General features: G+C 41.1%; 1 protein-coding gene across 3 annotated transcripts in view; it reads left to right on the top strand.

Moving 5' to 3' along the window:
• Positions 1-27,023, top strand: part of KIAA0430 (KIAA0430 ortholog) — a 39,073-nt gene that overhangs the window by 3,514 nt on the left and 8,536 nt on the right. For 2 of the 3 annotated variants that reach the window (XM_006759685.2, XM_015561302.1), the window contains exons 2-21: positions 452-653; positions 2,570-3,256; positions 4,218-4,386; positions 5,516-5,742; positions 8,298-8,415; positions 9,011-9,183; positions 10,861-11,289; positions 11,492-11,649; positions 11,731-11,889; positions 13,174-13,315; positions 14,012-14,190; positions 15,425-15,505; positions 18,620-18,856; positions 18,950-19,069; positions 19,735-19,910; positions 21,459-21,679; positions 22,388-22,530; positions 22,671-22,804; positions 23,583-23,785; positions 24,800-25,027. In XM_006759685.2, coding sequence (XP_006759748.1) covers positions 510-653; positions 2,570-3,256; positions 4,218-4,386; positions 5,516-5,742; positions 8,298-8,415; positions 9,011-9,183; positions 10,861-11,289; positions 11,492-11,649; positions 11,731-11,889; positions 13,174-13,315; positions 14,012-14,190; positions 15,425-15,505; positions 18,620-18,856; positions 18,950-19,069; positions 19,735-19,910; positions 21,459-21,679; positions 22,388-22,530; positions 22,671-22,804; positions 23,583-23,785; positions 24,800-25,027 — 4,128 coding nt within the window. In that variant the 5' untranslated portion in view covers positions 452-509. The remainder of the gene's footprint in view (positions 1-451; positions 654-2,569; positions 3,257-4,217; positions 4,387-5,515; positions 5,743-8,297; positions 8,416-9,010; positions 9,184-10,860; positions 11,290-11,491; positions 11,650-11,730; positions 11,890-13,173; positions 13,316-14,011; positions 14,191-15,424; positions 15,506-18,619; positions 18,857-18,949; positions 19,070-19,734; positions 19,911-21,458; positions 21,680-22,387; positions 22,531-22,670; positions 22,805-23,582; positions 23,786-24,799; positions 25,028-27,023) is intronic. The other variant, XM_006759686.2, reaches the window with a different exon arrangement.

Genomic DNA, 27,023 nt, shown 5'->3' with positions numbered 1-27,023 from the left:
AAAGACAGTTGAGAAGAATTAAGAAAAACTATAGAAAACGTCGACTCAGGGCTAGAGGAGGTTGTCTCCAGCTAAGTGAAGAGGAGAGGTTTCACTCAGGATATGCAGGTGTCCAAGATTTGGCTTCTTCTCTCAAGCATGGCTGTTTATAGAAAAGAAATAGGGCTCATCTGGAGTTCATTTTTATGGGAAGAATTATAGAACATGAGAAATGGAAGAGGCCGATTTTTTAAAAAAACAGGTGGGTGCAGTTAGAATTTAAGCATAAACAGTCAACCAAGTTTACCAAATTTTAGTAACCTGGATTATGCTTTGAAAGCCATTCTACTTTTCTCCTTAAGATCTTACTTGTTGGGAGCCATTGCACCATTAATATAGTTGCAGTCTCGTATTTTAATAGTAAAATTTGTACTTAAGCATATAAATAACATTGAAATCTCATTCTCAACAGGGTGGAAGAATGAGAGAAAAGAAAGGTGAAAGAATGTTGAACAACTTTGTGTGGCTATATGATGGAAGGAAACGGAACTGAGAACTCCTGTAGTAGAACACTCGGATGGCTTCAACAAGATAACGGTGCTAAGCCATGGCTTTGGAAATTCTCTAATTGCTTTTCTCGTCCTGAACAGATGTTGCCACTTAGTCCCCAAACGGTAACTATGTGCAAGACTAAGGACATAGCAAATTCCTAATGCAAATAGATGGGAGCTCCATTTGTTCTGGGGCAGTTGCTCTCCCTGGAGTCTGTGCTGAGTTTTCCTGGTATCTTGCTTATATTACTTCTTGTAGAACATTATTATAATTCCTGACTCAATGAGCATAATTTTTTAACTCCTGTATGTCCACTCTTAAATAACAGTAGATGCTTTAAATATTTAATGTTAACATTTTGGGAAGATTTTTTTCTCATTAAAGTCATGGGTTTCAAAGATAAATCCACATTGTAGAATACAATTGGAGAAAATATAAAATAGATTTTATTTTACTGTAGCCTTCTGAAATTTTTTTTAAAAAGATACATTTTTTAATTGATTTTAGAGAGGAAGAGAGAGGGAGAGAGAGAGAGAGAAGAATCAATGGTCAGAGAGAGGAAAAGAGAGGGAGAGAGAGAGAGAAGAATCAATGGTGAAGAGAATCATTGATTGGCTGCCTCCTGCATGCCCCCTACTGGAGATTGAGCCTGCAACCTGGGCATGTGCCCTTGACCGGAATCAAACCCGGGACTCTTCAGTCTGCAGGCTGATGCTCTATCCACTGAGCCAAATTAGCTAGGGCCAGATCCAGACACTTGATTTTTGTCAGTGGCATTCAGAATTGAGTGTGTTCAAGGGTATCCAACTCACAGTAACCTTGCCATAAGAACCAGATTTGTATAAATCAGAATGGCAGCGTATTCATTTCCAGCCTGAACTGTAATTACCAAAAGGGCAGAATATAGTACTTGTTGGATGGTCAGCCCATTGCCGTTACCTCCCTTTTAGGAAAAATCTAACTGAAAATCCAGATTTCTCCTGAATGAATATAGAATCACAGCAAAAGGAGTGAAATCATGGAAGTCAGATGGACCCTTCTATGCTCCCAGGGATGAGCATGTCTCAATCACTACACGAGGGCATCTTCTTCATCTTGGTAAAGCCTGCAGTCAGTCCATAAAGGCTCTTGATTAGTTAGATCTCCTTTCAGGGTCCAGGAACTCTGCTGAGAGGTTTATGTGCATGATCTTATTTTATCCTTCTGACAGTTGTCAGAGTACATCCCGTTGTTCCCAGTTGGAAGATGAGGAAATGGAAGTGTAGAGGGCTTAAGTAACTTACTCAAGGTCATAAAACTGCTGAGTATCACATGCAAGCCAAGGCCTCTGACACTAACGCCATACCACAACCTTTATAAATTTACTGGCCTCCTGTGTCTATGTTGGAGGAATGTGACAAACTATTTCTTGTATCTCTTCCCAGTTTTCTAATTGTCCTAATTTTTTTCACTGGCTGCAGAGTAATTGTTGGCATTAGGGATTTAGGCCATGGTATTCTAGGGTTTGCTGAATGTCATCAGCAACACGCTTATAGGCTTTTCCACAGATGGGTCACTTGGGGAGATGGCTGAGCTCATCCATAGTGTTCGGAATCTTCTCTGAAGAACCTTACTAAAACCCCTTATGATTTTACTGCAGAGCACTTTGTTTTTAAGCCATCTTTATTGAATGCTACTGTGACTGTTGTTTTCATACCACCTATTTTGTCTTCAGAAGATGCCGTGAGACAAGGGGAAGTTATCAAAAGGAGGTAACTGGGACATAGATGGTCAACCCGGCTTACCAAAGACCCCCCCCCCCATTAGTCTCTTAAAATTCTGGAAGAACACAGTCTTACCTTTCGTTGTCTTTCCATGTTCACCTCCTGCAGGCCTCTCTGAAGAATGCCACTGGTTTTAGTTGGTATTCCATTTTGTTTGTTCATGATTGAGTGGTATAAACAGGATTGAATCGTTTCCATTGTTGAATGCAATAGGATGTAACCAAAAATCTCTGACCTCATAAAATTAACTGGTGTTCTGATTTTTTTTTTCTCAGAAAGATTACATGGAGAACAAGAAAGTTGCTGTGGAATTAAAGGATGTACCATCTCCCCTTCATACTGGCTCTAAACTTTTTCCAGCAGTTCCACTTCCAGATACTCATTCTCTTCAGCAAACTAAAATACAGCTTCCAACTGTCCCCAAAGTAAGCTGCTGTGCTCATTGCACTAATGAACCCTCCACTTCACCAATGCATTTTGGTGGTGGCGGTGGCGGTGGCGGAGGTACTGGTAGCTTGATTCACACGGGCACAGTGTTAGACTCACAGAGCACCAGGACAATCACATGCCAGGTAGGGTCAGGACTTGCTTTTCAGTCTTCACCTTCACTCCAGAATGCCTTAGCTAGGAACAGTATGGCCGGCATTGCAAGTGACTTTCCCAGCACGTGTCCAGAAAGTAACCTCTCTTCCTGCCAACACCTGCCCTGTTGTGGAAAGCTCCGTTTCCAGTCATGCCATGGTAACGTGCACAAGCTACATCAATTCCCGGCTCTCCAGGGCTGCACCTCTGCTGGCTATTTCCCCTGTTCTGATTTCACAAGTGGGGCTCCAGGGCATTTGGAAGAGCACATTTCACAGTCGGAGCTAACACCTCACTTGTGCACCAGCTCTTTGCACCTAAATGTGGTCCCTCCGGTGTGTTTAAAGGGCTCCCTTTACTGCGAAGACTGTCTAAACAAGGTTTGTATCTTTTTATTTGATATGTTGGGGGCAGCTGAGGTTTGAGGAATGACATTTTTAAAGTGGATATATCTTGAAAAGCCTTTATTTTGCATGGGGTTGAAGATTCTTCCATGATGTCGCTTTCTTCCCATGAGCATAACTTCTGCTGGTCCCAAAGCTATGGGTAAAATGGGAGGGACCATTCAGATAGGTGGAGAGTAATTATTTATATAGTTTACCCTGTTAGGGCCTCTTGAGATAAATCTGTTTCGTACATATAAACCTAGTTCAGCAAAGCCTTGTGTACTATTTTGTCTTTAAAGACTGTAATTTCTTTTTTTCTTTTTTTAAATATATTTTATTGATTTTCCACAGAGAGGAAGGGAGAGAGATAGAGAGTCAGAAACATCGATGAGAGAGAAACATCCATCAGCCGCCTCCTGCACATCCCCCACTGGGGATGTGCCGGCAACCCAGGTACATGCCCTTGACTGGAATCGAACCTGGGACCTTTCAGTCCGCAGGCCGACGCTCTATCCACTGAGCCAAACCGGTTTCGGCACGATTGTAATTTATTATAACACCCTGTACACGAACCCATTCATGTAATGTAGGTAATTGCATGTTGTCCTTTTATAGTAATTTGAGGAACTTGAAACTTGGCCTCAATCCCACTTGTGTTTAAGTGAACACTTTAATTCCCTTTATGTAAAGTATGTCTGAGGTCTCCATTGCAGCAGACACATGCCCCAGAATGTAAAGGTCTTATCATGTGACTCTCTCTCCTGATCATTTCAAGTCACTTCTTCGAGTGAGTTTATGAATTGATAACTAATAGTCTAGGAAAGATGATTTGAAAAGGTATTTTATTAGAGGTTAGCATCTGGAAAGGAGAAACACTTGGAATGTGTTTTCAGTTGTTGTATATAATTCTGAAATGATATATCTGAAACCTTTTTTAAAAAAATTTTTAAAACAGCCGGCAAGAAATAGTATAATTGCTGCTGCTAAAGTCTGGCCAAATATACCACCTCCAAATACTCAAACTGCACCTGTTACTGTTCCTCTATGTAATGGCTGTGGAACCAAAGGGAAGGAGACCACATTGTTATTGGCGACCAGTCTAGACAAAGCTGCTTCGAAATTTGGTAAATGACAGTATGGTATAAAATGTGCATATTTAAATAGTTTTCAGTATCATATCCTAACTGTGCATTGTCTGTAAAAGAGTCCTTGTGGTTCTAAAGCTACTGTGTATGTGAGTCTCCATTTCCATCTCTTGGTAAAAATATTTTTATTTTTATAGATCAGTATGTTATTTGCCCTTTATTTATATTTTTAAAAATATATTGTTATTGATTTCAAAGAGGAAGGGATAGGGCGGGGGAGAGAGAAACAGCAACGTTGAGAGAGAATCATTGATCAGCTGCCTCCTGCACGCCCCACAGTGGGATTGAGCCTGCAACCCAGGCATGTGCCCTAACCAGGAATCGAACTGTGACCTCCTGGTTTACAGGTCAAGGATGCTCAACCACTGAGCCATGCCAGCTGGGCTCATTTGCCCTTTATATTGGGCTGGGGCTAATTGAAATCAGAAGTTGTGTGTAGAAAAATGGGGAGTACATTAGGAGAAATAAGTACTGGATGGGACATGGTGTCAACTTAGGTTAATAATCACGCGTATTTATTGTGTACTCTCTAGAAGCTGTAAGTCTTTAGAAAGGTTTGGTAATGACTGGTGAAAAATGACATTTGAAAACCTAAGAGCATTTTCCCCAAAAGTAACTAATGTGATATTTTATTTTTAAAAAACATTTAAAGATATTAAATCAGATGTTAATGCTGCACAAAAAATCATTTAAAATCGACAGTAAAAACTTTTGTTACCTCTTCATTGTTCTTTCCAATGGGGCAGAGCATGGAAATCGGGTCCCAGGGCTGCAGCATTCATTCACCTATGTGTTAGTATTTAGAGATGCATAAGTGGTCAGCATGAGGATGGCTCAGGCTTTGCGATGGATTATTGTGGCCTTAAAGTAAATTAACCTTTTTCAGTTTGTTCTCTTCTGAAAAATAGGAATAATTGCTAGAGGTACTATGACAGGTTGGGGGTTTTTTGTTTTATTAGATCAACCAGTGAGGTTGGTATCCTTAAAATTAATATCCATCAATTATTTCAATTTTCTGCCTCTAAGAATGATAGATAGCTATCTATTTTATTTTAATTTGCCATTTCTTTTTCATTATGTATAATTGAAAGTGTTAACATTTCTTAAGGCTCACCAGAAGTTGCACTAGCTGGACAGCTGCTGGAAAACTTACCCCCCATTGGAGTTTTTTGGGATATTGAAAACTGCTCAGTTCCCTCTGGCCGCTCAGCCTCTGCTGTTGTACATAGAATCCGTGAGAAGTTTTTTAAAGGCCATAGAGAAGCAGAATTCATCTGTGTTTGTGACATCAGTAAAGAAAACAAAGAAGTTATTCAAGAGCTGAATAATTGCCAGGTAACAAAATAAAACAGTTTTAATCTAATATGGTAGAAGAATAGGTACATGTGATTTTCTTTCAAAGAATTACAATTCAAAATTTGTTTAATGTGCATTTGGAAATAAAGGAAATTAGCAAAAGATTATTTCTAAAGTACAGTAAATCCTCACTTAACATTGTCAATAGGTTCTACAACTTCACGTGAAATGACATATAATGAAACCAGTTTTGCCCCATAGGCTAATTGATATAAACAAGGGTTAAGTTCCTATAGCAGCAGTTCTCAGCCTGTGGCTCGCGACCCCTTTGGGGGTCACGACCCTTTCACAGGGGTCGCCTAAGACCATCGGAAAACACATATATAATTACATATTGTTTTTGTGATTAATCACTATGCTTTAATTATGTTCAATTTGTAACAATGAAATTGGGGGTCACCACAACATGAGGAACTGTATTAAAGGGTCGCGGCATTAGGAAGGTTGAGAACCACTGTCCTATAGCATTTCACCAGTGTTATAACAAAATGACATTGAACGAAATGATTTTATTTGAGGGCCTGCTGTACTAGAAATCATCTAATCGTGTCTAATTTTTCAGTAATGCTACTCGTATGTGACTAGTGATATACCTGTATAATGGTTTCCTTTGATTTTCATAATTGCTCTGTGAACAAGGCTCATAGGATTTATTGTCTGAAATTTACGAATGAAATTGAGACCCCCAAAGTGGTTAAGCAACTTAAAAATTTTTTTAAATTCATTTGAGAGAGAGAGTCGGGAGAGGGTGGGGGAGGGCAGAAAGAGAAAGAGAAACTTTTTTAAAAAATATATTTTATTGATTTTTCAGAGAGGAAGGGAAAGGGATAGAGTAAGAAACATCAATGAGAAACATCAATCAGCTGCCTCCTGCACGCCCCCTACTGGGGATGTGCCTGCAACCAAGGTACTTGCCCTTGACCGGAATTGAACCTGGGACCCCTCAGTCTGCAGGCCGACAATCTATCCACTGAGCCAAAGCAGTTAGGGCATCACTTTGTTGTTCCACTTATTTATGAAATAATTGATTGATTCTTCTATGTGTCCAACCTGGGATTGAACTCATGACCTTGGTGTATGGGGACGATGCTCCATCCAACTGAGCCATCTGGCCAGGGCTTAAGCAACTTTTTTTTTTAAATATATTTTATTGATTTTTTTTTACAGAGAGGAAGGGAGAGGAATAGAGAGTTAGAAACATCGATGAGAGAGAAACATTGATCAGCTACCCACAACCAAGGTACATGCCCTTGATCGGAATCGAACCTAGGACCTTTCAGTCTGCAGGCCGACACTCTATCCACTGAGCCAAACCAGTTAGGGCTAAGCATCTTTTTTTAAAAATTGATTTTAAAATCAAGAGAGAGGAAGGGAGGATAGAGAGATAGAAACACCGATAAAAGAGAAACATCATTCAACTGCCTCCTGTATGCCCCCTAATGGGGATTGAGCCCACATCTCGGATATGTCCCCTGACTGGGAGTCAAACCAGTGACCACTTGGTTTGTGGGTCGATGCTCAATCACTGAGCCATACCGGCTGGACTTAAGCAACTTTTTTAAGATCACATGGCCAGTAAGTAGATAACTAAGATTTAAATCCAGATTGACCCCAAAGTCTGTTCTCTTAAATTGGAACTAGAATCCAGTTCTTTTGACTCTTAGACAAGTAATTCCATTGATATGCCATATTGGTGTCTAAAATTATATACGTACGTTCTTTATAAAAACTAATCTATTGTGTTTTGCATGTAGTTGTGGCACCTCTCAAAACTTTCTTTGCTTTGAAGACTGTTATTTATGACCTGATAATTTTTTTTGTTGTTAATCCTCACCCAAGGATATTTTTCAATTGACTTCTAGAGAGAGTGGAGGGAGGGGAATGAGAAAGATCTATGTGAGAGACACATCAATCGGTTGCCTCCTGCATGCATCCCAGCCAGGACTGAGGAATCAAACCTGCAACCCAGATGCATGCCCATGACTAGGAATTGAGCCTTTGACCCTTCAGTGTGCAGGCCACTGAGCCACACCAGCCAGAGCAAGCCTGATAATTTTAATAGGAATAAACACAGTTTAGCTCCCTAAAGGCAGGATGCCTCTCCTGTTCACTACCTGACTCCAGATCCTGAAAGGCGTAGTATATATAGCATAGACAAATGACACCAGCCCCAAATACTATTTTAATCATATATCAAATCTCTGCTATTCCCAAATTGTTGGTAAAAGCTCTTTGTGAGAGTTCATGCAACTACTTCAAATCTCCCTTCCTTTTCTCTGCCTAATTTCTGATAGGGGCATGGATAAAGTGCAAAAGCAGATTAGAGAGGAGAGGGGGGCAATAATGGAAGCAGGCAATTCTTATGGAGAACCAAATTTGAAATTATTGACACCTGGTTGCAATTTTTTCCCATTTCAAGTTGCAATAATAATAATAATGAAAGATTTTATTTCCTCAAAGACAGTCTGTTAAGATGTGTAGTGATTTTCTCACCTCAGCCTTTGCTCATTTGTCCTTATTATAAATTAATGCAGGTAACTGTTGCCCACATCAATGCTACTGCGAAGAATGCCGCTGATGACAAACTCCGCCAGAGCCTCCGAAGGTTTGCAAATACGCACACTGCTCCAGCTACCGTGGTTCTTGTGTCGAGTAAGTGTGGACACATCTGCTCATTTCAGCTAAATGCGCTGTGTGGGGATTATCATAGGAGCCAGAACACGTTAAAGTAAAATGTGTCCAGAAGAGGCTGACGTACACAGGACATATTTATGCTTATGTCTGGGAACTAAAAATGGGTCTACATGGACTTCTGTATTTTCTCCTTGGAACTTGAGTAAGGATTCTTGTGGGGCCAAGTTTATTAAAGAAAATGTAATTTTTTCTTTTTTTTTAAAAAAAGAGAAAACTCTGATACTGTTTTTAACCCTGGGCCAATGCTGCTAATCTTAAAAATCTAAGATGAGTAATGTCCAAAGTTGACACTCCCCAAAATATAAATATTTGCTCCCTGTTATGACTAGAAGTAATTTTGGGATTCAGTATAAGTATGTGGTAAAATTGCCTTACCATGCTAATTCCTCTGATATCAAATGTGTTCCTGTTCTAAAAAGGGAGGGGGAGGGGTCGGCTTTAGCTCAAGCAGTTACTTCATGGCAGACATTAAAAAGGGAGGGAGGAGGGAGTCTGTCTTTCTCAAGTGTTTCTAATGTTTGGGGATGGGATTGGGCTGTATCTTACCTTTCAGCTGATGTCAATTTTGCCTTGGAACTTAGTGACCTGAGACACAGACATGGTTTTCACATAATTTTGATCCATAAAAACCAGGCCTCAGAAGCACTGCTGCATCATGCTAATGAATTGATTAGATTTGAAGAATTCATTTCCGACTTGCCCCCCAGGTCACCACTAAAAATGCCAGTAAGTGAGTTTGCCTTCTCTTTGCTATATTCCAGCACTAGGCTAGGGAGGTTGAAGAAGCCCTGAGCAAGGGGGTCTCCAAGCCTAGAGGAAACTCTTCATTATAGGAGGTCTAGCCAGATTTGAAAATAAGGGTTAGAAATCTTCAATTCTTCTCTTACACATATACAGAGACTTGATATGTATGAATGTTGTTTTTATTTTTAAAAATGACTTAGATTTACTTTACCAATAGCCACTGGCCAGTGTCTCCATAGCTAACAATGCTTTGTGTCAGAGGGATAGAAATAATGGAATAAGAGTTATTATTCCTTTTGCTTTCAAGTGTTTGGGGTAAAGAATATGGTGATGGTTTGTACCAACTGGTGTGTTTGGAGGAATTGTAAAGTTTTCAGGCATTTAAAATGTAAGTCCTCAGCAGGCCTCTGAGCCTGATTTCTGTAGTTGCACTCCATGTCATGCATGTGCACAGGAAGGTAGGAATGGTTATTGCTACACCTATAACCTGTTAAGCCACATGATAGGAGAAGGTGAGTTTTTTCCAGCAAGATGAACATTTCTGATAATCTTGATTCGGGACAGGAATGTTTACTGCAATGCTGAACAACATTAATAAGTTGCTTGGAGATTATTTATGTAACTCTTAAAGAAATAGTAACTATGGAGAGGAGCTATAGTGTAGATCAGTGATGGAACCTATGACACGCATGTCAGAGGTGACACGCGAACTCATTTTTTTGGTTGATTTTTCTTTGTTAAATGGCATTTAAACATATAAAATAAATATCAAAAATATAAGTCTTTGTTTTACTATGGTTGCAAATATCAAGAAATTTCTATATGTGACACGGCACCAGAGTTAAGTTAGGGTTTTTCAAAATGCTGACACGCCGAGCTCAAAAGGTTCGCCATCACTGGTGGAGATGAAGCAGAGGAGTAGGCAATCCCATACATTAAGTGCAGTTTTAATGTAATTAGATAACTTGAGAGTTACCAAAGTACCTTAGCGATGATCTCATCAAATGTCCTTATGTTAGGGAGGAGAAAGTCAGCACTTAGAAAAAGTAGGCAATTCATTGGAGGTCACACAGCTTGATAATGGAAGAGCAGAGACGACCCCAGGGCCCCTGATCCAAGCACTTGAGCTGCTAGTCTCCCTGTATTCCCTGACACCCAGAACAAGCCAAGGTTAAACACATGCTAAGGATAACCCAGTTGGGGATACCAGAGTCTGACCCAACTTCAGTCTTTGAACCACCTTCCTAATTAATTTTTGTTGTTATTCATTATGTTTTTAGCCATTTGGCTATAGCTGCATTTTTTCACCCTTCTGCTTCTGTTTGCACTCACTTTTCTAATTTGGAAGACCTTGAAATCAGATGTATTTTAGGTGAAAGATTTCCCACTATAGAGATCTTTATTCCTTATGGTTAAAAAACAAAACAAAACATTATTCAGAAATTGAATCGTCAGTCTCATTCACTGGAGTGATAACTTCAGATACAGTTCTCTTTTTCTATGTTTTTTAATCTAAATAAGTTCACCTTCTCCCATCTAAATCATTATTTACCTCCCCTCCGAGGTCTCAAGCTTGTTGGAGATCATTTCTTGTTCTTATTTTGTAATTAAATGTGTGCCCTTGAGTTAACCCGTTGTAACACTTCTCCTCTGTGTCAGCAGTGCCACACTCTGCTCTATGTTTATAACCTACCAGCAAATAAAGATGGCAAGAGCGTCAGCAACAGGCTCAGACGCCTGTCCGACAACTGTGGTGGGAAAGTGCTGAGCATCACGGGCTGCAGTGCAATCCTCCGCTTCATAAACCAAGATAGTGCAGAACGGGCTCAGAAGCGAATGGAAAATGAAGATGTCTTTGGGAATAGGATCATCGTGTCTTTTACTCCCAAAAATAAAGAACTCTGTGAAACAAATAGTTCAAATGCAATTCCTGATAAAGTGAAGTCTCCAAAAAAACTTAAGGTTCCAAAATTGTGCCTCATCAAAGATGCAAATGAGCAATCTTCCAGTGCCAAAGCCATGCCTGGAAAAGGGTCGCAGGCAAATTCTGGATCTGCTGCAAAAAACACAAATGTGAAAAGTTTACAGGTAATTATGGTACCGCTTGCTTTCTGAAGTTTATGGTAGGTTTGGTTTCTTTGTCTCTGTGTTTTATAGGCCCGCTTGCTTTTGTTCTGTCCTTTTCTTATTTCCATTTTGATGATAACTCAAAGTGACATGATTTCTGTACAGGGTCTGACACACCTTGGGTACTTAAATTTTTAATTCCTCTGTACTTGTCTCTTTTAAGGAGCTGTGCCGTCTGGAGTCAAAAACTGGTACTAGAAACAGTGAATCCCAGCAGGGTAACCTGAGGCTGGTGGCACCTCCTCACAGAAACTCGGGTGTCGTAGCACCCACACTAAAAAACTCGGGGTTGGCAGAATCCGCTTACAAAACCAATCCGAAGTAGGTGGGATTACTCTTTTCTCATAGTTGCTTCTCCAAAGTGAGGGAAAACAAATAACCTCTGATTTTTCCCTTCATTAGAAAAGAGAACCTCAGTGCCCGAAGTGTTACCAGTTCTCCTGTAGAGAAAAAAAACAAAGAGGAGACTTTGTTCCAAGTGAGTTACCCGTCTGCTTTTAGCAAATTGATTGCATCCAGGCAAATCAGTTCTCTGCTCACATCTCCATCTTGGTCTTCTCGGTAAGTCCAGCTTCTTGATCTAAGGAGTGGTTATGTGCAATGGAAGATATGTTTGTTTTAAAGAATTCAAGCAACACAGAAGCACATAAAGTAAAAGAAAAGTCTCATCCCTCTTACGTCAGCCCCCTTGCCCCAGGTAATTTTAGCTAACCTTTGGGGGCAGTGCTTCTCACCATCTTTCCCTTCTCCCCGTGGGCATCAGTAAGCAGAAGTCGGAAAAAGAAGCTTGTCGTGGAGTTCCTGGCCAGCAATGGGAGGGGGGCAAGTGAGGATGTCCTTGTCATTTCCTTATCGCCTCAGCATGTTGAGGAAAAGGCCCAAACTAGACATACATTGGTTATTCTTATTCATAGGATAATTACAAGAAGTAAGGGCCTCTGTAAAACACTGTAAGGATCTGTATAACACTTACTTTATCTAAGCTTTCTAAACACTTGCACTGAGTAATTCTGGAAGCTTGGAAGACGGAAGGAGCCATAAGGCCATCTGGCATCCCATGAACTCCTTCTAGCCTTGTAGGTGTTCTACTGAGTTGGTGAAGACTCACTACGAAGACGATGTTGGACCTGTACAATTACATTTTAATATATTTTATTGATTTTTTTTACAGAGAGGAAGGGAGAGGGATAGAGAGTTAGAAACATCTATGAGAGAGAAACATCGATCAGCTGCCTCCTGCACACTCCCCACTGGGGATGTGCCCGCAACCAAGGTACATGCCCTTGACCGGAATCGAACCTGGAACCCTTGAGTCCACAGGCTGACACTCTATCCACTGAGCCAAACCGGTTAGGGCTATAATTACATTTTAAAATGTACACAAAACTTCTTTTTCTTACATGGGGAAGAAATGCAACATATGAGTAGGAATATCTAGCTTTTTCAAAGCTAGGGGTGGTTAAAGGACTTACATTGGTTATCACAAGCTAAAGGTAATTTCCTAAGAATAAATGGTCAGAGTGGAAAATTAATTCATTAGGTCTGCCTGTAATTTCTGCCTTTAGCTTTGAATTATCCAATGAAAGAATATTTCATATTAAGTAATTGACTGGTTATTAATATGGGGTCAACAGGTAGTACTTTTGACAATATATGTGGAAGACAAAAACACATTTGAAAACCAAATTGCATTGTGGCAAGCTCTGTCTATATATAGTTTCAAAGAAAGCCTAAATGATATAACCTAAATAGAATGCCATCTTAAAAAAATAATCTCACTGTGTATGTCGTAAGCAGGAGCATGTCTCCAACCCTTTTAAACAGAGTGGCCCCTCTTGCTTTCAGTGTTGCAAATTCAAGCATTGGTGCCGACTGCCCAGACCCATTTGCAAATGGTGCTGATATCCAGATCAGTAACATAGACTACAGAGTATCCCGGAAGGAGCTGCAGCAGCTCATACAGGAAGCATTTTCTAGGCATGGCAAGGTAATCTCTCACTCTTGTTCTTGCCTTTGTCTTACCCTTTGCTGACATTTCAAATTGAGAAAACTTAATTAACACTCATAACCACAGCCAGGATACATGTTACCGAGCGAGCTCGAGCTCCTTCCTTTGTCTGCTCTCAGTGGTGCCATCCATCCAGTTTTTAGGACCCAGCCCCAGAGAACAAGAAGCCTAGCAGAGAAGCATTTGTGGTCATGGGCAGGGATTTAAAATAGCACTTTAGTTAATAAAACATTGATGGGTTTTAGTTGGCTCTGGCTGCTAAAATCTAGAAATAGGATTCTAAAATAATGTTGGCTGTTTTTGGTAATATTTTACTGTATCTGATTCAGTTTTTAGGTGGAGTGTGCTAAAATTACACACCTTTTCCTGGTTCTTAAAATGGCTATGCCCCAGGTTTTTGCAGGGCCGACAGAAGACTTCTAAACACCCCTTGCCCGTGTTGGCCTCGGAGCCTGCATCAGAGAGCTGTGCGTGCCAGAGCACCCAGGCAGGCCAGACCAGTGTCACGTCCCTGAAGGTCACCTGTCTTGGGTCACTTAGGTTCTCGTTGGCTGAAGTACAGAATATAGACAGGTTTCCTCACTTCACTGAAGTCCACAAATGTGTCCCTTAATGGTTCACCTTCAATGTTTAAATTAGAAGACATAGCATCTGTTTTCTTTCTCACTGCTGTAGGTGAAGAGTGTGGAGCTCAGCCCCCACACAGATTATCAGCTCAGGGCTGTTGTTCAAATGGAAAACTTACAAGAAGCAATCAGTGCGGTGAATACCCTCCACAGATACAAAATTGGCAGTAAGAAGATCCTGGTCTCACTTGCCACAGGAGCTGCTAATAAATCACTCTCTTTACTGAGGTAAAAACCCACACAAGCCATTTATTTCAGGAAATAACATTTTGGCCCTGAAATAATTTTATAAATAATAAAAATAGATTTTAGCACAATCCCAAACTGTTGTGGTAATTACATATGCAGTAATGCTTATTCTAAATTGATAGAGTTAGAAGTAAACTAGAAATTAGAAAAGATAAATTAGAAATAAGCTAGATAGAATAATTTGACTCTTGTTCAAGTCATTAACCAAAAGTGAAGCACACCTAAATTTGGCAGGCACTTAAAAGTGAAATGATACGCCACATATCCAGACAGCTTCTAAAAATAGTAGACCTTGACAATAAAAGTTTATGAGCCTGGAAAGTGAAATATTATTTTTCAAATCTTCGTAGAAGGTGGATTAGTCTGTAGTGTGTAGATCTACAAGCTCTCAACTGCAGATATATCCATAATGTTAAATAGACACCCAGCCCTGTAATTCTCATTACTACTATATTAATCTTAGGAATCTGGTGATGGTTTTATTGAGAATTAGCTTTGATTCTTCTTTGGCTCTCACTGTTTGGAGTATAGTAAAACAGGACTCACTCCTGAATATCTGTTGGGAGTCTCAAAGATCTTTTCTATGATATACACTTCATTATTGTAAATTGTTTCTCTTTCACTTCTCCCTCCCAAGAATAAAAATAATACTCATGGAAGAAAATTTGGGAAGTTCAGAAACAGAAGAAGCAAGGGGGGGTGGGGGGATCACCCATAATCCTATGGCTCAAAGCCATTCACTCTTAACAGTTTGGCTTTTGTTTTCCCTTTGAGTATTTGTGGTGCCTTTTTGTTTTTTAAAACCATATTTGAAATGATATACTCAGTTGTATCTTTAACTACAGGAATTCCACTCCCATATCTAACATGTGAACCACAGTGTAGCAGGAGACTTTCAAGCTATTCTGCCCTTTGCTCTGAATTAACAAGGTGCTTGTCTTACTGAGTAGTCAGGGTCTTTCTGATACACAGGTAGAAAGCCTTATGCTTGAGTCAGAGGAAAATCCCAGTGTGACTTAATATTTTTTAATTGCCTTGTCCCTAAAATCCTTTCCTCAGATTTTTTTTGGAAAATAAATTCTGACATACCAGAAACTGGTAAATTTATTTTGTATATACATTATGTTAATCAATTTTTTAAAGTACAACTTAGAAATCATCTGTTGATTTCCAACAGCATTTATTCTCTAATGATTAAGATTTTGTCTTACAGTGGAGAAACCATGTCTATTCTTCAGGACGCTCCTGCCTGTTGTCTGCCTCTTTTAAAATTTACAGATATCTATGAAAAAAAGTAAGTTAGGTTTATTTTTCATTGACCTAGTTCGTACTGATTCATGACTTCCAAAATTCCAATATTGATTGGTGATTGGGATAAAACTTTTAAGGAACTTGCAGCCTGATGGAGGAAATGAGACAAAGGGAGTGATGTTCAAATTTACATTTTGATTTTTTTTTTTTTTGATTTCAGAGAGGAAGGGTGAGGGAGAGAGAGCATAGAAACATCAATGATGAGAGAGAATCATTGATTGGCTGTCCCCTGCAGGCCCCCTAAGGGGGATCGAGCCTGCAATCTGGGCATGTGCCCTGACCGGGAATCAAACCAGTGATCTCTTGGTTCATGGGTTGATGCTCAAACACTGAGCCACACTAGCTGGAGGATATGTTTTATTGTTTTTGTGTGTGTTTTTAAGAGAGAGACAGAGACAGAGATCATAGATGTGGGAGAGAAACATTGATAGGTTGCCTCTGGTACACTCCTGACTGGGGAGTTGAACCTGCAATGTAGGTATGTGCCCTGACCGGGAATTGAACTCACAACCTTTTGGTATACAGGCTGACACTCCACTTGGTTGAGCCACCCGACCAGGGCTTAACATGCATTTTAAAATTTTTTTACTTTTAGCAAATTTAATCTCATTGCCCAAAACAGTACTTTTTTTTTTTAACTGGTCAGTTTTATTATTTATTGAGTGAACAATTTTGAGCATCTTCTAGACTGTAAGCTCCAGGACGACAAGGGCAAAATCTGACCCAACAAGGTATCTTTGATACCCAGCACATAATAGATGCTCAACAAATATCAGTGAGTGAAAGGCTGAGGCTCTGTGGACAGAGCTGAGCTGGGAAGACATAGCCTTTGTCCTTGAGGAGCTTATGTCTGGAAGGAAAGGAAAAACACACATTATTACATAGAACAAAAAAAAATGACATTAAAAGGAAAATGCTTTGAGGATACAGAGGATGGAAAGAACAGGAGCTTGACTGTTTATGTGGATAATGGGAACCCTGGAGTACTGGAGGAGTGAGGGGAGCGGGGAGGTGTGGTAGCAGGAACCATGCTCCAGGCAGACTCTTCTGGTGACAGTCATGTCTAAGATGAAATGAACAGGAGAGGGATGGAGACGAAGAGGGGAGAGTGCTGCAGCAGTCCCGGTTCTGAGCAGATGCTGTTGGAACAGAAGGAACCAGATACCACAGTAGTTTCAATTGTCAGTAAGACAGGACTTGGTAACTAGTTTTAAATAGCAGGCAAGGTAAAAAGTAGAGGTCAATTTGATTCTGAGGTTTTTCTGCACTGGATGGCTGGGAGGATGGTTGTATAGTTAACCGTTTGACTGCTCAGGAGCGCTATCGCGCTCTTCTTAATGTTACTCCAAAAATGCGAAGAACGCGATAGCACTCCTGTTGTTTTTTTTTTATGCCGAGACTGCGGAGAGCGTAATAATGCTGCTCCAAAACACTAGAATTTGTGCATCTAGTGAACCACGTTGCATTTTCGGAGCATACGATTTTTAATTGTTCTAATAATATTACATATTTCAAATCTTTTTTTTTCTGTTAAATAACGGTGAAAACAATGCCAATTTTATTCACAAAATTAAAACAAATTTATGTAAACAATTGGTATTTTTTAATTTTTGTTGTTGCAAAGCAATACAAGTGAGTTTATTATATAAAAAGTGTTTTACATTTTTTCCCGTACACGCGCAATTAGTGCCGCAGTTTTGGCATATGTCCGAAAAAATACGTCAGCAGCCAAACGGTTAAACTGGAAATAGGGAAATAAAACATGTTTAGGAGGTTCAAGTTTTTGATCTTGGTTTTGGACATACAAGTTTTAGGGAGCTATTGGAATATCTGGTCAAGAGTTCGATTCATCCTCTGCACATTTGGAGGATCCCTTGGGAAAGAAGTTGTCTTCCAGAAAGGACAATTATTTGCCTAAAGGTGATCATGAAAGACATGGGAGCATATAAAACTAGAGAAGAGGGAGGAGAAACAGAAGGGCAGAACTAGGAGAAATGCCACTAAGGACAGAAAGTAGGGGAGAACTCAGAGGTGAGAGTGTTACCAGGAGGTAGGGGTGGCTTGCAACATTGAGGGTACTGAGGCAGTGGTGTGAGGTTTGGGGAAGAGAAGGAAGCCACTGGTGACGTGAGAGACATCTCTGAAGCATCCTGTGGATAAAGTCCTGGAGGGAACAGTTGGCAGACTGGATGGTGAAACAGGAGAAGCAAATCCAGAGAGGCCAGCTGTCTTCATTATTGGGAAGACAGGAGCGTGTGAGATAGAGTGAGAGCAGGAGAACGTGCTTCTACAGGAGCAGAACAATAGGAGTGAGGGGATGAAGATACGAGACTGGCTTTGGTAGAGGGGAAATATGAGCATCTATGTAGGGAACTGGAAGAAACCATTGGAGCAGCTGTCATTTAATGAACACTATGTGCCAAGCTCTCAAACAGAACCACATTTTATCCTCATATCAATACTGTGAGGTAGGTATTGTCACTTATTTTACATACGGGAAAACAGAGGTCCGGAGTGCTTGTGTAACTTGACTGTGGTCATACAGCTTGAGTCAGGATATGAGCTCAAATCTACCTGCCCTGATTCAGAGTCTGCATTTAAGCTCCAAGTATGAAAGACACATGTCAGGGGGAGGAGTTGAGGGGTCCAGTCTCAGAGGAAGTATGAGTCATTAGGTTGAGGCATAGGTAACGCAAGGCGGTAGCTGGAAAGGTGTATACGTCTTCTGGGGGAGCAGAGCAAAGATGGTGAGGTAATATAGAGGGATTTGAAGTGAAGGGGAGCCAAGTTGAAAGAGGTCGTATCAGATAGCTTCCCATTTCAGAAAATTAGGTAAGGCATTTACAGAAACTGCATGAGGATTGGGGGCTAGCCACCAAGTGATATAATCACACTGAGCAATGAGCTGAGATGGCTCAAAGGAGTGCCAAGCATCACTGGTTCAATAGGGAATGAATTTATAGTAGAATTATTCCAGTTTTACTTCTGAAGAGACGGGCACTATTCTTGGTTGTAGCCCTTTACTTAAACAGGACAGGTGTTTTGTATAATCAGGGAAAGACGTTCTAAGTCAGCATCTCTTCTTCCTTGCTTTTAGGTTTGGACACAAGTTGAATGTGTCAGATTTATATAAATTAACAGACACAGTCGCCATCCGTGAACATGGGAATGGGAGACTGGTGTGTCTCTTACCCAGCAGTCAAGCTCGACAGAGTCCCTTGGGGTCTTCCCAGTCCCATGACGGCTCCTCAACAAACGGCAGTCCAATTATATTTGAAGAGTTAGAATATCATGAGCCTGTCTGCAGACAGCATTGTTCCAATAAGGATTTCAGGTATAACATCCATTTCCCTTCAGAAATAATCCTTTTGTATAAGGTCATGGAATATCTCTTACAATTATCTTGCTACTGTTTTGTTTTCTGCAGTGAACACGAATTTGATCCAGACTGTTACCAGATTCCTTTTGTGATTCTCTCTTTGAAGACGTTTGGGCCCCAGGTTCATAGTCTTCTGCAGACACACGAGGGCACTGTGCCTTTATTAAGGTGAACAAACATGTCAAAACCATTGTGACGGGATACCTTAGTTCTCTTTATAGAAAATCTCTCTGTCCACACCTCTCCCCAAGAAAGTGTCCTTAGCCTCATAGTCAGTTAAAATATATCTGAAATGGGTCCATTCACTCAGTATTTCAACAAGAAAATGTTTGTGCTGAATTTTGGAAACATGAGTAGGGCAGTTTCCTTTCTGCAGAGAAGAGATGATTATAAGTGTATAATAGAAGTATGCACAAGCGCTGTGAGGGTACACATAAGCTCAAACAGTTATAGATTTCAAAATTTGAGAGGTAAAAGTATTCTTCATAAGTTCATTTAACCACACCATTGGTCATCTGGTGAACAACGTGGGTCAGCGCAGGACTAAGTTGCCTTAAGGCCTGTAGTACATTAAAGCAAATGAATAACTGACTTGGAATCCAGTTGCCTTATTTGTAACCCCCTCTGCTGGAAAACTGTTCAGGAATTTCTGTTACCATCAGAATGCATCAGAGAGGTCAGTTCCACCGTGATTGGCTCCCAGTGACCTTAATTTTAACTCCAAACCCAGATTGTTGGCATTTAAATTATTTATTAATGGATACATTAAAATAAAGTCTTCTGTTTAGCGGGTGCTTTACTTTTCCATGATATTAATTGGCCCCTTTTTTCAGCTTTCCAGATTGTTATGCTGCAGAGTTTGGTGAACTAGAAGTATTGCCAGAAAACCGAGGGGCTGTTCCTTTAGAACACCTCATCACCTGTGTTCCAGGTGTAAACATTGCCACTGCACAGAATGGCATCAAGGTAGTGAAATGGATTCACAACAAGCCCCCTCCTCCAAACACAGGTAGGTGTCTGGTGTTTGGTCCTCTGAGCCCTATCTGTGGGGAGAGAAGACTGTTGGCTTTTATCTTAAACAAATGTAAAGGACCCCGGGTATCTCCTTTGATCTTTCATAAAAGGGCTCTCTACTAGTAAAGTGCAAAGGTTTGGCAGAACTAAGTTTTTGAAAGTACCAGCATAAATTATGTTAAAAATTTAAAACCCAAATTCCACAGTAACAAATCTACTTACCTACCTAATTTGGGGAGCTTTTCAACTTGTCAATTGACTTGTCCTTTTAAAAATAATTTCAAATATTTGAAGGAAATACCTCTGAATGCAGATTTACCTTTGAAATTAATTTAGCTTGACATTTCTGACTTTGATAAATGTGAAAACAGATTTAACTTTAAAGGACCAGGGCATTTGGACCTAGATTTGGGTGTGTTTCTGAGTTCTGGACATTCCCTGAGTTGCAGGTGTCTCATCCTGCTACCTGTGAACACTAAGTTGTTGCCTTTACACCTCCACTTCCTTCTCTGTGGCTCTCAGTACTTCCTCCTTTTCTCCCCTGACCTCCCCCTGCCCTTATGAAGAAAGGTATGGGTAACCAGGGAGCTCTATACCAAAGCTTCTTACTCACCTCCTGCCTTTCACCTCAGTCCTAGACCACTCTGGGTTCCATATGTTACACCGTTAAAACTTCTCACTTACATGAACATTCAAAATAAGTGCAAAAACCAGTTTCTTAGTTTTATATCATGCTAGTTTTACATTCTTGCTTTCCATGGTTTCTTGGGCAATATTCTCAGCTTTATGCATTAACTAGAGGCCCCGTGCACAGATTCGTGCATGGGGGGCGGGGGGTGATGGTGGCCTGTGGGGATCAGGCATTGCTGGAGCAGCCGCTCATCCCAGTCAGTTGAGCAGCTGTGGACCTGCCCTCTGAGTGGTTGCTCCTGCTCTGGGAGTGCTGCACATCCCAGTCAGCCGAGAGGCATTCCCACTGTGGGAGCACACCCACCACCAGGGGACAGCTCCTGTGTTGAGAACCTGCCCCCGGTGGTCAGTGCATGCCATAGCGACTGGTTGACCGGTCATTCTGGTCATTCCCCTGTTCGGTCGCTGGGCTTTTGTATATATATAGATTAGGCTCTTCTGGGCTACCTGCTCGATGACCATTTATAACTGTGTTCCTGTGGGAAAGTATGTTCCATGTGACCAAATTACAATTGGATCTTTGAAATACAACCACCTTATAAACTGGAAACTTCTTTTGTATTTTCACTTATGCTTTAAGTTAACACTAGTGAACTATTCTTTGTTTTGGCTACTTGACTTCAAGAAGTATTGGGAAGCCTTTGCCAGCCCATAAATAAGTTGGGCTAGCCTGTTTATTTGGGACTTGGGTGTAGAAACTGTGAGGTAAAGCAAGCAGCTAGCTCGTCTCATTTGCTTGGTCATGACTGAGCTCAAGCAAGGGAATCCAAAGTTAGTTAGTTACCCACCTCTTCCAGCCGATGAAGTCATGCATCATGTCTTAATGTATGTTCTTTTTTTCTCCCCATTCTAGACCCTTGGCTTCTGCGGTCTAAAAGTCCTGTAGGTAACCCCCAGCTGATCCAGTTCAGTAGAGAAGTGATTGACTTACTGAAGAGCCAACCATCCTGTATCATGAGAATTAGTAATTTCATCCCATCCTATCACCACCATTTTGCAAAGCAATGCCGGGTGTCAGACTATGGATATTCCAAGCTGATTGAATTATTAGAAGCAGTGCCTCATGTGTTGCAGGTAAGGGATTATTGGTTAAAGATGGGGATATTTCTCCATGACTTTGGCTACCTCAGCCAAAGAACCAGTATAGCTGGTATCCTGATTAATTCCTAAGAAGTCAGTCCAGAGCAAAACATCTTGTATAAGCTTTCTTTAGAGTGCAGAAGACATACACAGGGTGGCTTAAGTTTTTAGAAAGCTACGAGCTTCCAACTTAAAGTCCTTAGAGCACTGAGGGTTATTTTCCTTCTAATTTCTATGGACTGGCCTTCCTCCTAGCACATCTCTCTCCAAAAGTGTTCACTGTTAAATGGGAACTGCTGTGAACATGGGCTTACCTTTCTTATAAATGAGTTGAAGACAGTTACTGCCTGGAGCCTACCATTGATTGCTTAAAAAGTCCTTGCCTGTTCATTTATAGTATTATAATAGTAAAATGGCCTAAAAAAGCTTTAGCTGTCCTTTAGAGACAACAGTATTCACCCAGACTGATACCATGCTTTTTGTTTCTGTGCTCATGACTATTTGAAGAGTGTGCAGGGCCAAAGAAAAGGTCCCAGGCCCGGAGCAGTTGCTCATTTTGGTTCACAGTTTGTTGCCAAGTGAAGATCTCACGCATAAAGGGAGTTGTCCTCTGAGGCAGTAACAGGGAGAAAAGCCAGAATTAAGAAAGTCAGTATCTGCCAAGGTTTTATAAGTATAAGTAATCCAGGTTTTGATTTGCAGATTCTCGGAATGGGCTCCAAACGTTTGTTGACCCTTACACACAGGGCCCAGGTGAAGCGCTTTACTCAGGATTTACTAAAGCTTCTCAAGTCCCAGGCCAGCAAACAGGTTGTTGTGAGAGAATTCTCTCAGGCTTATCATTGGTGAGTTGATGAGAATTTTTAAAAAATGAAAGCAAATATTTTAAAACACTTTTTTTGAAGCATTCTTTTGGAAAACTTATAAAAGTTATTCTGTCAAGTCATATTGTAATTGTTTACCTATTCCCATGGTTAAAATCTAGGTGTTTCTCAAAGGACTGGGAAGTCACCGAATATGGTGTCTGTGAGTTGATCGATATTGTATCGGAGATTCCAGACACAACCATCTGCCTGTCCCAACAAGATAATGAAATGGTGATTTGTATCCCCAAAAGAGGTATGTGGACTAGAAGAAAGAGATCTGTCTAAATGGTTGTTTTAACATGGCATCATGGAAGAGATGCATCTTTCTCCTGCTTGTCCATGGTTCCCAAGATTCCATGGAAAGTACTGTGTGAAAGCGGTGGTTATGCAGTGGATCCAAGGCTCTTCAGAGTAGGTGGGACCACTTGTTGAGAAGAAAAGCAAGCTAGTGTTTTAGAATCCACCTGTCTCTTTAACTCTGAGCTACTTCGCTATGCACACTTGAAAAGGAAAGAAAACTCCCAACAATGTTTTGTTTTACTGTTGAGGTCTGGGAGATAAGAGAGAGAAATCTGCATACAGTCATGTTCTCCCACTATTATTCATCAGTGTTTTTCTTAACCTGGGCTCCTGCACAGCACTGTATCCATGAAATCATTGCACTTCACAGCTATGGCAAGTAATGCCAGTCTTTCCTAGGTTACCTTTTCAAGTGTGTCATGCTCAGTATGGGGTCAGGGTGGGAGACAGGGGTGGGTGGCTAGAGAAATTATTTCTAGTTTATAAGATGAAGCTACATGGATGTGTATCTGTGTGTATGTGTATTTCATTGTACACATAATAGCCTGACTTCCTCGTGTTTTGTGCTTGAATGAGTTTAAAAACGACCTGCAAAGAGAGAGGAGTGTCTGTTTCAGATTGTGTGTGTTTAGAAGGCAAAGATAAATGTAATCTGTGCATAGGACTAATAATATTAAGCACAAATGGGTAGAAGAAGGTTGTGACTTGTGTTTTGTTTGTTTGTTTTAAAGAACGTACCCAGGATGAAATAGAAAGGACAAAACAGTTCTCCCAGGATGTGGTTGATTTGCTGAGGCACCAGCCCCATTTCCGGATGCCCTTTAATAAGTTCATCCCCTCTTACCATCACCACTTTGGCCGGCAGTGCAAACTCGCATATTATGGGTTTACCAAACTACTTGAACTTTTTGAAGCCATACCCAATATTCTACAAGTAAGTGAAGAAGTTCTCCCCCCCCCCTTCCCCAGAGAAATAGAATATAAAATAGAATCAAAACTTGAAATATTTCTATCAGAGAAGCTATATTGTTGGCTCATTAGTATTTAGTTTGTGGTTTTTCCTTCAGTATAGAAGCAAATTATTCCTCAAACTTGTGTTAGGGTAATTACTGAAAAAAGGATTAGGCTTAGTGAAAAAAGGATTAAATACTTTAAATTTTTAAGTTGAATATACTTTCATTAGCTCCATACTTTTCAGATCTCTTAGGAGGATGAGTACATAAAGCAATACAAATGCTTAGCTGGTAAGTCATTGGTAACTTAAACCAGACTTTTGTTGACTTTTATTAATATTACCATTTTCGACCCTCAAAGTGCTTCTTACATTTTAAAAAATTTTGTGGTAAAGATACATGTTACCTATATCTACTTAACTATTTTTAAGTGTACAGTTCAGTTATCCTTTATAATAAAAGGCTAATATGCAAATTGACCAAATGGCAGAACAACCAGTCGCTATGATGCACACTGACTACCAGGGGGCAGATGCTCAATGCAGGATCTACCCTCTGATGGTCAGTACACTCCCACAGGGGGAGTGCCACTCAGCAGAAGCTGGGGTCACGGCTGGCGAGCGCAACAGCTGGCAGTGGCGCTAAGGATGTCTGACTGCCAGCTTAGCCATCAGTCAGACATCCCCCGAGGGCTCGGGGGCTCGAGGGCTTGAGAGCTCGAGGGCTCTGGGCTGTGAGAGGGTGCAGGCCAGGCTGAGGGACACATACACACACACCCAGTGCACACATTTCATGCACCGGACCTTTAGTATTAAATATATTTACATTGTTGTGCAACCAAGTTCCAGAACTTTGTAATCTTGCAAAACTAAAACTGTATTTATTATAGAACACCAAAGTGCTTTTTAGTTATTAACACATTTTCAGGCTATTTAATTCCATGAATAATCGTAACTTTTTTGGTGTTCCTTTCCTCCTCCTGTGTGTTTTCCAAGGTTTTGGAATGTGGAGAAGAAAAAATCCTCGCTTTGACGGAGGTAGAACGATTCAAAGCTCTAGCTGCCCAGTTTGTTAAACTCCTTCGGTCCCAAAAAGATAACTGCCTTATGATGTCAGATCTGCTCACAGAATACGCTAAGACTTTTGGTTACACGTTTCGTCTCCAAGACTATGATGTCAGCTCAGTTTCAGCTTTAACACAGAAGCTCTGCCATGTTGTGAAGGTAACGGATTTTTTCACAGGATAACACTTGTGGCATAATCTTCCTTGGGGCATTCACCTGTGCGTTAGGATTTCTGTAGGTGCACGTTGCACTACTTAGTGCTTCACAGCTTGCTTTGTATGTCATTAATACCTTGTGAGGTAATAGAAGATGACTTAGGTTTGGCAGTTTAGTTTTGGACTTGCCTTTGTGTGCTTATAAGTGGCCTTGTCAAAGTGATGTCATCTTAAACTGATGAGATCACTGTTTTATTGCAGGGTGTTTATTCCCAGTTGTGTCAGTCTCAGTGCTGCTGGCCTGAAGTTGGATCAGTCTAAACAGATCTTCATCTCTGTTTGGGGGAGACTGTAATCACAAATCTCTTCTCCTTCCAAATTCTGACTCACTTAAGGAAAAGGTGTAGGAGCAAGCTATCTGAGAATTACCTTTGTTGTTGGTAATGCTGGGTTGGAGAGAGTACCTTCCTCCTCTTTCCTGCCCTGCACTGAGCTGAGCCTCCAGCCCTAGTTTTCAAGCTGCATCCACCCCAGAACCAAGAAAACTCACTATAGGGAAGAAATGGAAAGGAAAACACACCAAGTGGCGGCAGTCCCAGTCACAGGTCTGGAAGGAATCTGTGTATGTACTCGGTAGAGGAGGGAAAACCTTCCCTGAAGACAGACATGGCTGCGGGAGAGTGGGAAGAGCACTAGGAGTGGGGAACATTGAAGGCCAAGGAGGAGGAATGGCCTGTGGCATTGCAAGCTACTGAGAGGGCAAGTGACACAGGGCTAATGTGACCCACGGACCTAGCTAAGTGAGCATGTTCGAGAGCTACTGAGAGGGTCTACTTGAGAGAGAAGATAAATAGACAAAGGCGAGAAAGGGTGATGGGTGAGGAGGCAGGAGTTGTGAGAGTTGTCAGTCAGTGGAAGGAGAGACGGCGAAGATATATTTTTATTTTGATAAGAGGAAAGCAAGGTAGGGTGGATGCAGATATAGGTAAACTTGATGTTTGTCACCAGGAAAAGAAGGGGTTCTCTTCCAAGAGCTATTTTTCTGTCAAGTAGAAGGTGAGAGCAACTGCTTAGAGAGGGGAGAGCATGGAGAAGGTCTGAATTGTCATGGCGGTAAGTGGAAGAGTGACCAGGAAATCAAGCAGGGGTGCTGGGAGTATGGAGAACTCTCTGGAAGTCTGTGAAAATTGTGGCTGGACTGCTCAGTGCAGCTCCAGGATAGCAGATAGTTGGGCTCAAGGTGAGACTTTGCCAGATGGGTACAACAAACAGGCATGGACAGAGGAGTTTAGAGTATTGACATGACTGCTAATTAGTGGCCCATCAGTGCCATGATGGATGAAAGGGGCGAAAACAGGAGTCATTGCTGGTGAAGCTGCAGAAGGATGAGAATCTCTTTGTCTTCTCCCACCCAGCATCGGCTTGAGGCTCCCATCTGCATGTAGGATGCATGGGAGGTTTGAATGAATTACTTTGGAAGTGGGCACTGACTGTATCCCAAGTGTGACCCTGGGGATGGATGTCTGGAGTAGAATCAAGTAGAAGGATGTCATTGGAGATGAGAAATTAGAGGCACTGAAAGGCCATGGTGTGGGACAGGCTCCCGGGATGCTCAGTCACCTAGGATGACAGCAGAGGTGACCAGACTTTGACAAATAAAGTTGAGTGACTGGGAAGCTAGGCTGTGGAGGCGGGGACAGATGGGAAAGGCTACCCTAGCTCCACTCGATTCCCTGGGGTGCTTCTGGGAAATGCCAATGACCGGATTTCACCGCTGCCTCTGAGATTCTTATGTAATTAGCCCGAGTGTGCTCTTAGCATTTTTTATAAGCTGCCTGTGTGATTCTAATGTGTAGCCAGGGCTGCAAGTCAAGGGATGTATCTAAGTAGCATTAAAGGAGCAGGTTTGTTTTTTCCCTTGAAAGGCTGGAGTAGTAGTAATGGTCTGGGCATCTAAGATATGACTTGGACTGCCCTGGTCATATAATATGATTGATTAA

Source organism: Myotis davidii, unplaced genomic scaffold, assembly GCF_000327345.1.
Source record: "Myotis davidii unplaced genomic scaffold, ASM32734v1 scaffold1115, whole genome shotgun sequence".
Classification (NCBI taxonomy): Eukaryota; Metazoa; Chordata; class Mammalia; order Chiroptera; family Vespertilionidae; genus Myotis; species Myotis davidii.
Note: the sequence above shows the minus strand (reverse complement) of the source record. Positions and strands in the feature narration are given on the sequence as shown.